The 11,294-nt window shown below is 41.1% G+C and overlaps 1 protein-coding gene across 3 annotated transcripts in view; it reads left to right on the forward strand.

The window, feature by feature from the left end:
- The window catches only part of Prtfdc1 (phosphoribosyl transferase domain containing 1), a 78,823-nt gene extending 68,028 nt beyond the window's left edge, over window positions 1-10,795 (forward strand). The window contains exons 5-9 of one of the 3 annotated variants that reach the window (XM_042686182.1): window positions 3,826-3,843; window positions 5,268-5,350; window positions 5,802-5,848; window positions 9,068-9,144; window positions 10,336-10,795. In XM_042686182.1, the coding sequence (XP_042542116.1) occupies window positions 3,826-3,843; window positions 5,268-5,350; window positions 5,802-5,848; window positions 9,068-9,144; window positions 10,336-10,416 (306 nt within the window). In that variant the 3' untranslated portion in view covers window positions 10,417-10,795. The remainder of the gene's footprint in view (window positions 1-3,825; window positions 3,844-5,267; window positions 5,351-5,801; window positions 5,849-9,067; window positions 9,145-10,335) is intronic. The other 2 variants (XM_042686183.1, XM_042686184.1) reach the window with 2 other exon arrangements.
- The last annotated feature ends 499 nt before the right edge of the window (window positions 10,796-11,294 follow it).

Below are 11,294 nucleotides of genomic sequence, written 5' to 3' on the forward strand. Positions count from 1 at the left end.
CACAGATTGGGTGATCACAGTTATCAGATTGGAAGTGTTTGGGAGGCACAGTGTGTTCTGAAAAAATTTCCAACGTTGCCCACTGCAAAAAAAGAAAGAAAGGAGAGGGGGATAAGAAGATTGCTTAGTACAGTGATAAACATTAATTATAGTTTGGTTACAGAGAAATTACAGATTGTGAAGGGAAAAAATGGAGAGATGTATCAGCATGGAGTACGCTAGAGCAGGTGAAAGAAACTAGATCATAATCGCTCATTCATTTCACAGGCATTTCATGAGCACCTACTAGCATCAGCCAGTGTCTGCATCACATACTGATTCCATACAACGATTTACTGTTAGTCCCTTAGCTCTTAAGACTAATCGTGGTACATTCAAACATAAAGAAAGCCAGGCATAGCTCTAATCCCCTACTTCAGAGGCAGAGACAGGAAGATCACAAGTTTGAGACCAGCCTAGGTAGTTAGGGAGACTATATCTCAGCAGTAAAAATATAAACAAAAGAGCTGAGGAAAGGAGGAGGGTGAGCAGGGTTCTGGAAAGCAGAGTGCTCATTTATATGGCCTTTGGTTCTATCCCCAGTCCCAGAATACAAAACAAAACCAAAAATTAAGTATAAAGCTTTTCATCTCCTTAGACGTGAATGAAAATGTTTCCAAACTAGGACTGATACATCCTCTCTAATCTTGGGCCTTCATGCTTCACCATTACAGGGTAGAAAGTGGAAGGACAAGAGGAAAGAGGGAAAAAACAAGTGTGTGTGTGTGTGTGGGGGGGGGTAACCTTGCTTTTATACCAACCCACTCCTGCAGTGATGACAGTAATCCATTGTTGAGGGTAAAACTCTCAGAACTGCATTACCTTTGTTAGGCCCCTCCTTCTAAGCACCACTGCATTGGGATTAAGTTCTCTACATATGAACTCTGGGGGAAGCAATCAAGCAATAACATATTCCAACGTATGGTTCTAGCTTTAACAAACAAACTACAAAAGTCACGTTAAGGACAACTGGAGGTACAGTTTTTCTTTTTATATCAGTACTGGGGATTGACCTTCAAGCCTCACATTTGATAGGCAGGTGCTCTACCACTTAAGCCATTCCTCCAGCTATGTGCTGCCTTGATATTTTCGAGGTAGGTTTCCTTTTATGCTGGAGTCAGCCTGGACTGCAATTCTCCTATTTATGCTTCCCTGTGTTGCTGGGTATGGCAGTCATGTGCCACTGCATCCTGCCATTGCTTGAGATGGAGCTTTGTGAACTTTTATGTCCCTGTTGGCCTCAAACCATGAATCCTGATCTCTGCCTCACAAGTAGCAGTGATTATAGGCCTGAGCTACCATACCCAGCCACTGGGGAAATCTGAACATATACTAAGCTTCGTGTAATATCAAGATAATATCATTGTTGCTAAATGTGGTATTTTGGTTCTGTATAATATATAATATCATGATAACTTAAATCTCTTTTAAAATACATAAACATTTAAAAATTATTTAAACAGTTAAATACAAACCATAAGTTTAGAAACTCTTAGGACTGGGAATATAGCTCAGTGGTAAAGTACTTGCTTAAATATATGCTTGCATGCCAGGATCACTTCCAGCAACCAACAATAAACAAATAAGTATTCAAAATATTGAAATGCTCTGTTTTCAAACTTCCTGTAATTTTTGTATCTTGTATTATGAGGCACAAACTGTCTTTAATGATGAGTATATATTTATATGTGTTGGAATAGATACAGTTGCTATACTAAAAATGAATATACATTTAGACTTGAAAACTCAACTTGCCAGATGCTAGTGGTTCACACCTGTAATTTTAGATACTCAGGAAGCTAAGATCTGAGGATTGAGGTCTGAAGTCACCTTGGGCAGAAAAATTTGACTTAGTTCCAGTTAACCAGAAAAAAGCCAAAACTACAAGTGTAGTTTCAAGTGGTAGAGCACCAGCCTTGAGCAGGAAGGCTAAGTGGGAGTATGAGGTCCTGAGTTCAAGCTCCAGTAGCAGCACACAGGTACATGTGTATATGTGTGCGTGCAGACACACATACTCAACAAGGTAAAACCTTTTATTTTTTTTAATTTTTATTTATTTTTTATTGTGAAAATACTGTACAGAGGGGTTACAATTACATGAGCAAGATAATGAGTACATTTCTTATCAAGCATTGTAGCCTCCTCCTTTGTTTCCCCTTCCCATCTAAGGTAAAACTTTTTAAATGACTTAAATATATTTATGTGTGAGGCCCTGAGTTTGAAGGCCCTCCAGTACCTCATAGATTAGATAGATAGATAGATAGATACATACATACATACATACATGCATACATACATACATACTGAGATAGACAGATATATAGATAGATATTGAGATAGATACTGATATAGTTAGTTACTGAGATAGTAAGATGAAATAAGTATACAGAGCAGTAGACAAGGGCTGCGAAGGTGGCTCAAGTGGTAGAGCGCTAGCCTTGAGCTAAAGAGCTGAGGGACAGCACCCAGGCCCAGAGTTCAGGCCCCACGACCAGACCAAAAAAAAAGCAGTAGACAAAACCCAGACCTTGAGTTCCAACATTGGCATGAAAGCAGGCAAGAAATAAAGCAAGCAAGCAAGAAAAGCAAGCAAGCAAAAAAGAAAGAAAGAGAGAGAAAGAAAGAAAGAAAGAAAGAAAGAAAGAAAGAAAGAAAGAAAGAAAGAAAGAAAGAAAGAAAGAAAGAAAGAAAGAAAGAAAGAAAGTGAGAGAGAAAAAGAAATATACTGTGTACGATTTGATCTGATTTTTGGGGGGGCTGGAGTTGAACTGAGGGCTTCACATTCATTCAGTTGGTAGTAGAGTGCCTCCAATCCAGTAGTTTGATGGTTATTTTGGATACATCATCTGGACTTTTTTGTAGGGGCTAGCTTTGAACCTTGATCCTCTGGATAATAGCCTCCTGAGTAGCTAGTATTATAAGCATGAGCCATCAGCATCTGACTTGATCTAATATTTTTTTAGTATTATGTAAATTCAAGAGATATACAAAAGGTCATTTAAAGAAACAAAACTCCATTACTTGAAAGTAATACTCTCACCATTTAGCTCATTGGAATGACACACCAACACATATTTTATTTTGGTGGGACAGGTGGAGCTTTGGCTCAAGTGCTAGAGTACTGGTCTTGAGTGAAAAAGCTAAGGGATGCATCCAGGCCCTGTGTAGTACCAACACACACACACACACACATACACAAATAATAATAATAAATATAAATGAATAAATAAAGCCTACTCAGTGTGTAGGAGGCATATTTAAGAGACCTAAACATATCATCAAAAATAAGGAATTTGCCCCCCCCCCCCTCTTTCTCACTCCTTTCTTTCCTTTGGGTTGAAAAATCCAAGGGTAAATGCCAAATCCCTAAGGATTTGGTTTGCCACATGAGCCTGGATTGTTACAATGAGTATATATGATCCATCTACAGAATACTATCCCTATTAGCGCAGGATGCATTGACTTCTTGTCCTGGTGAACTCAGCTCAACTCTGAGCTGAATGACAGAGCGTGTGCTCCCTGAATTATCAAGGTGGAAGGACTTCATGGATAGTTTTAAGCTGCGTCTAACCTGAATATGGATACTAAAATTACGCCACCCAGGAATTCTGAAAGGACTGGGAAAATGAATCTCAAATAGCTGGATTTATTTTCAGTCATTTGGAATTAATGGGCAGAGAAGAACCAGCTGGCAAATAGTGTAATTCTAACTATAAAATAAACATGTATTTATATTGTGAGCCAGATTTTCATTATATTCTAAAACAGTGGTTTTATTTATTTCAGAATGTCCTCATTGTTGAGGTAAGCTGCCTTTTCCTTCTCCATATTTGAAAGTTGAAAGAATTTACTGGTGAGTTTTAACAGCAGAATTTGCTATCAGATTAGCCAAGGGCTGTCTGAGTCCTCAGTGTCCTAATTAATCCATTTGGATTAATTAGAATCAAGTAGATTCACTATCCATAAGCAATTTAGAATCAAAGCTCTGCAATAACAGTTTATCCATTTTATATCCAGCTTCACATATGTGTGAATTGGTTCCTACTCCAATTTGTGAATCTGAAAAGTAACCTAGCTCCTCAAACCAGGAACTAAATCTACTGTTAAACTTACCCATAAAATCAAAATGTAGAGGTCTCTTTACCCTTTATTTCATCTTTTTTTCTGACCTCTAATGCTTTTAGTATTGAAATTATAAATACAGTTTAAAATGGCAATCTAGGGGAAAGCTATGATTTAATTTTTTTTTGTTTTTGTCTTTTGAGGCTTTTGTTTTGTTTTTTGTTACAAAGAAAGAGAGAAAGGAAGAGAAAAACAGAAGACAGCAGTGGACTGGTAGGGCAAATGGCCTCATCCAGGATCATGTCTGTCTTAGCAGCAAAAATTCAGGAGGGCAGGGGGGAGGTAGTCTCTTTTCATGCTTTTGTCTCAATCGCTGTTTAGGTCTGCACCCATGAAGTAGACCCTCCAGCCAAATGAATTGCCCAACCCTGACTAAATTCAGACCTGTTGTGTTGAGCATCAGCCACTGACAGCTGATTTCTGTCTCAAGGACAATAAATTGCAGGGACCCATTCTGCCTTAATTGTGAAGGAACAGCTCATCAGCCGAGATGAGCTGGGCCCAGGGCAGCCTCCGACCCTCAGAACTCATGGCTGTCACCAGCTGCTGCCCAGAGACGTCTCACTTCCCAGCCACTGAATCCCCTATTGAGTGGGGGAGGCCGAGGGGGAGGGGTTTATCCTTTCAGGGTATTCAGATGCACAACCCATGCCCATGAAAATTCATGCGCCTCCTATTGTGTTGTGTAACCTTGCGGCCAAATTTAGTCCCCAAATATGCATGCACGAGTCCAGTATACTCAGCCTGGAGGAGCCCCATGGGCTCTCTCCAAAGACTGAATTTAGCTGTTCCCCTGCACAACTCCTTGATGTGAGAAACATCACAGCGCTTTATCCCCCAAAACTCAGTTTCTAGAAAAAGCACCTAAGCACACAGAACCCGGGGTACTCCCTTCCTTTGTCTCCACCTGGTTTGGTGTTTGTAATTATCATGCACCATTTATGAAGATTATCTCTCTGGCTGAAAAGTTTTTAAAAAGCTATTGGGATGCACAAATACACTTTGTTAATAAACTTGTCTGTCCTTCTGCAAAGGATGTTGTGGGGACTAGCTATTAGGCTGCACAAATACATTTTGTTAATAAACTTGTCTGTCCTTCTGCAAAGGATGTTGTAGGGACTGGAAGGACCATGACAGCACTGCTTGGCAACATAAGGAAATACAAACCGAACATGATTAAGGTAGCCAGGTGAGTATGGTCATTTCCATTTTTCCAACCACACCCAAGAGGGATCCAAACACTGGATGCTCTTTCCAAAGAGCCAAGTTTGTTGCGCACTCTTCCCTCAGCCTTACCTGGGGTGTTATGCTTTGAACACAATGAAAAATAGCCTGAAAGAGGAAGGGGAAAGGATGCACTTGCTGTGTATTCCACCCCTCTTGACCTTGACTGTGCCCCCATGAGCTGTTTGCAGGACCAGCCGGTGAGCCCTGTGCAATTGCTCAGCTCCTTTCATCTTTATCGTTAACTATTGAGGTAACACCCCCCCATAGCACCAAAGGCCAGAATTACAAGAGGATGGGGTGATGCTGCCTAGACTAAAGGGGGAAAAATCCATCCATTTTGTTCATTCGGTTTGCAATTCACACAGACTTTATTGGGATAACAAGAGCATATTTTTTTTCCTTTCGAATGGCAGTTTGTTGGTGAAGAGAACACCCCGATGTGATGGCTTCAGACCTGACTGTAAGTACTTTTTTGGGGGGTTTGGGTGTGTGTGCGTGTGTGTGTGTGCTGGTGTTCAATTTTATGATGAAGAGTTATTAGTTGCCCATTTGATGGCAACATGTGTAACATAGATGCTGTAGGGCTGACAATCCCACAAATTCCCCCTCCCTGCTGCCTTGCCAAAGGACCTTCGAATCCTTTAAAATTCATTGTCTTGCATTTTCTAATTTGAATTGTCCACAGGAACTTTCCTGTGCTTGGGATTTTTTTTTAATTGTTAGATTGTAGACAACACTGTAATTTCAATAACTTACATGATTAAGATTTCCTGGTAGAGAAAGACTTAACTTGGAGAGACTAATTCAAACACATAGCATTCCTGCCTGGTGGCCATTCCCACCAGTGGCAGGAGCATCTCCACACAGTTTTAGGAAGGATTGCCAAACAATGCACAATGGTGACCTTTAGCAAAGCCCTCGGAAAGGGGTGGGGAATATGAGATGTCTCCCCATCACCTCCACACAAAAGTTCAGACACACAGAGAATGAGCCAAGCAGGGATCTGTAGATAGCATCTTCACACTTGACTTCAGACACGTGTGCTGAGAGCTATCTTCATCTAGGGCATTTTCCTCTCTTGAGCAGGACAAAGTCTAGTGCCAGAAAGGGTAAGCAAACCACTGGATTATTTATTATTCTAACACTAGAGGCAATTTTTTTTCACCTGCATAAAGCAGACTTCAGCTCATTTTTATAACTTATATTTGCTCCAAAGCCCCCGAGAAAATTTGGCCATAATTCCCATCAGCAAGCTGAACAAACATTAGAGACAGAGGCATGCACTGTATGGATGGGTCCTGTGCCAGTGGTGACTCATCATTCTCAGTACAAGTCTCAGCCCTGTGCTGGGTGCACTGACTCTGGTCCCTTTTACTCCAGGCAGTAGACCCAATAATGTGTTCCTGTTGATTTCTGGATGTCAGTAAGGTTACATGAGGTTACTACACAGAAATTTTGAAAGGAAATCATACAAGATAGTCACTGTATAGGTAAGATTTTTAAACTGAGTTTGAGGAACACGCACTTCAAACATACCCAGTTAATTGTAAATTTCTTGTGTCACTGATAGCGTAAACATCAATAAAATAGCAGCAGTTGCTGGGGCTGGGGGTGTGACTCAGTGTGAAGCCTTTGCTTAGCATGTGCAAGGACCTGAGTTCAAGTCCCAGCAGTACAAAAATAGTCATAAATCAGCTAATGCTTATCAAGGGTCATACATGCTAGACAGTGTTCAAGAAAGACAATAGCTAATTGCAGGTACCCACTTAACAGATCGTGTAAGGCCATGCTGATTATGGTAACTGCCCACCTAAGTCTAGAGGCTGTACTCAGGTACCAGCCAGCAGTGGGTGGCTGGGTCCTGACTGTCCAACTGAGCCTTCATCCCTCATTTATCCCATGACATCACAAGGCTTGGCTGTCTAAGCTGGCTTTGGGCTTTAATTTTCCCAGTCTGAGTTACCACACCTATTGTGGAGGGATTGCATTGTTCCCTATAAAGTCAGTATTACAGTTACCATCAGGATTTCCTGAGATTTGCTCAACCTCTTGGAGCCAGCTCAGAATCTCTGTTTCTTTCTCACTGAATTTCTGAGGCTTTGCACTTTCAGTTCCTTTCTCCGCATGGACTCTGTAGTACATGTTCATGCTCAGTGTAACTTTCCATGTCTTTCTTTTTAGTCTGGATTCTCTTGGAGTGTTTGGGCTTTTTGGAATCAAGGCCTCACTAGGTAGCCCAGGTGGGCCTGAAACTTGCAATCCTCTTGCTTCAGCCTTCTGAGTGCTAGATGAGAGGATGACAGGCATTTGCCACCATGTCCACCTCCTCTGATTATTTTTCTAAACCCACACACACATACACACACACACAACCAAAAACCTCAGCAATTTGGAAGAATATAACAGCTTTCCTGATCAGTGACCCCCATAATTGAGTTTCCTAGAAAACAGAGTCCTTATGTCTGATATGTTTTGTAAGTAGGAGCCAATTCGTTTTTCTGTAAGAGAATCTTTGGTCACAAGAAATAATGGGATGGAATGACCAGGCAGATGATTGCTCATGCTTCACGCCTCTTTGGAAGTTCAGTTTCATCAAAGTAAAACCAGTGCAACTGTTTTGTACTATACTGTAGCAAACAATCTTCCAAGATACTGAAAACAAGACTCCCAAGATACTGAAAAAAGTAAAAATCATTGAACCAAGACACATTTATTCTATCTCAAAGACCTTCAAAAGAGGAGAATAAATAATTGTTCTTTCAGGATTCTCTCCAATAAAATTCATATTCCATTCAATAAAATCCTTTATATATATATATGTATGTGCTGGAGCTTGAACTCAGGGCCTGGACACTTTCCCTTAGCTTTTTTGAGCCAAAGCTCCATTTCTGGATTTTGGGTGGAGATAAAAATCTCATGGACTTCCCTGCTGGGGCTAGCTTTGAACCACAATCCTCAGATCTCAGCCTCCTGAGTTTTTACAAGTGTCAGCCACCAGCAGGTAATACAAAGTCTTCTTTTGATGAACCCAAGTTCTTTATGCTGCAATTAAATCCATTTCTTCTCCTTCTGTCCTCATTAGAGATAAAGAGCTAATTAGTATCTTCTGTCTTGTAGACTGAGTGATCTCAGCATTAAAATAACCCTTAGTACTCTCTTCAGCAAGCAGAACAACTCCAGTTCTCCTCGTCTTGTCTCCCAAGGTTTGCTTCCTAACACTTCAACCAGGAAGGATAGTGGCCATGAGGGAGACTTGTTTCCCAATGACTATGGCTTGCACGCCTAGTCATATACTGCGGTACCTTAGTGCCTTCTGCTTGAATAGTCCTTTGTGCTTTCCAGAGCATTTTCTCTGGCATTATGTCATTACAGGCTGCTTGCTTTGGAACAATGGGCCACATGACTAACTCATACTTCCTTCTTGTTGCCTCCTGAGCCCTTCCTCCTCTCTGTACCCTGACAGTCCAGTGATTCTTCATGCGTGTTTGCTTGAGTGCCTTGTCTCCCGGGGAATCATTCTCATCCAGGTCCTTGGTAGACTTGTCCTTGCTTTACCATTTTCTCATTTGTATCTACCCTAAATCCATGGTCCTCAGTTTAAATGCCCACAATACGGTGACAGTGTATGTTTGTGCTCTTAATTTGTTCCCTCTCTCTCTCTGTCTCTCTTTTTGCTAAGATGTTGGATTTGAGATTCCAAACGTGTTTGTGGTGGGATATGCCTTAGATTACAATGAATACTTCAGAGACCTGAATGTAAGTTTTGCATGCAAAACCCTATCCGATTCTCTTTTCAATAAGAATTTAAGAGTGACCTCAATCTAACAAGTGACTGAAATCGTAACAGTGATGACTGCTATTTACTGGATATCTTCTGCGTGAGGAATATATTGAACACTTTGCATCCACACTGCCCGATTTGCCCTGCCACCCTGCATGGCAGGTGTTAGAGGACAGAGTAGTGATGATTCTATTTGGTTACAAAAAGAAGAAGAAGAAAGAAAAGAAAAAAGAGAAAGAATTAGGAAGCAAAAGGCACTACCACAGCTCCACACTGATTTTGTTCTATAGTCATTCACTGCGCCCAGCCACTGATAAATAACCACTGGCCTATAACCTGTCTCATGTCCGTGCTTGAAATTGAACAGGTTCTGATGACTTTGGTGTACAGTTCATGAATGATTCTCCCTTTGAGAAAATGGTCTTGATACACAGATGGTCTCATAGTCTAGTGTGGGCTCCCAGCTGTGTTACCCGCATCACTGGATGGTCTAGAGGTAGGCCTCATCCAAAGTGGTCCAGTGTCTTATTCTTCGAAATTAGAAATCCATATAAAAAGTTGCAGAGTGAAAGGGCTGTTGGATATGAGATCCTGTAGTAACTGTACCCCAGAGCATGGACAAACATCATGGTGAAGAAGTCTCTGGGCCCCTCCCATCCCCTCCACTCCAGCCTTCCAATTGCTTCATTGCTCAGCAATGCCTCGGATTCCATGAGCTACCCACATATCCTACTAATCAGTCCCCTCTTCTCACCTCTATTAGCCTACCCCATTTCTTTGGTTTGCCCATAAAAATATTTGCAATACATTTCTTGTTACCCAAATAAGGTTGAATAAAAGTCCATACTGTGCTTGTCACTGGTAATTCTCCATTTACCCAGGCAGTTGTCATTAGTAGATGTCTAGCTCTGCCAGGAGTAAATATACTGAGCCCTCAGCATTTCTAGTTATGGGAGACGTGAGTAACTGGATATAGAATAGAGCTCAAGACTAACACCACATCCTCTTGTCCACCATTTGTCTGGGTCTCTAGATTTTACACACACACACACACACACACACACACACACACACACACACACACAGTGTCAAGTGACAAGAACCAGTTTCACGATGTCCTTCTGTTATTACCGCATCCCATTTTCTGTGCTTCTCATTTTGTTAAGGAATTGGTGCATTTCGATCCTTTATTGTTGCAGCACATCTGCGTGATCAATGAACATGGTAAAGAAAAATACCGAGTGTAAGAAGCAAATTCCAACCAACGAAATCCCAGATACCTTCAATCTACCTTCCCCTTCTTCTCTGGAAGCGAGCATGTAATGTCTGTCTCCCCAGGCATCTGCACCCAGCAGACTCCAAAAGTAAAGAGAAAAAGAAGTGCTTTAAGAGACAGTTTTCTGAGATTATAATATACAGAGTACCAAAGGTTCTTAAGGAAAAGAAAGCAGTACTTACATTTGAGGTGAACCAAATTAAACATCCCACCTTGTGACTCAGAAGACCTGCCCACCTCCTCACTCCTAAGCTACACCTTCCTTTAATTCCATGCACTCATTATATCTGATGACTGGTGCTAAGAACACCACCGCCTACTTATTCAAATATTTTTCTGTGTGTGTGTGTCTGTGTGTGTGTGTGTGTGTGTGTGTGTGTGTGTGTGTGTGTGTGTGTGTGTGTGTGTGTGGTCCTGGGGCTTGAACTTGGGGCCTAGGCACTGTCCCTGATTTTTTTTTTTTTGTTCAAGGCTAATGCTCTACCACTAGAGCCACAGCTTCACTTCTGGCTTTTTAGGTCGCTAATTGTAGGTAGGAGTCCCGTGGATTTGTCTGCCCGAATGGTTCAAACTGTGATCCTCAGATCTCAGCCTTACAAGTAGCTAGGATTATAGGCGAGAGCCATCTAACTTTTAAAATATTCTATATTTTAAATATTGTTTTAGAGCATAAAATAAAACCCTGCAAAACCTCTTCATTTAAGAGCTTATACACTAGGAATGAAACTAGATTCTCATGGTTAAAAAAAAAAAAGGAAAGGGGAAAATAAATATAAATTTCTGTTGGTACATTTCTGACAGGACATTATTATCTGCTTTGACAGAGCTTTCCAGAAACGCAGGGTTCAG

This window comes from Dipodomys spectabilis, unplaced genomic scaffold, assembly GCF_019054845.1.
Source record: "Dipodomys spectabilis isolate Male_0828 unplaced genomic scaffold, ASM1905484v1 ptg000096l, whole genome shotgun sequence".
NCBI lineage: Eukaryota > Metazoa > Chordata > Mammalia > Rodentia > Heteromyidae > Dipodomys > Dipodomys spectabilis.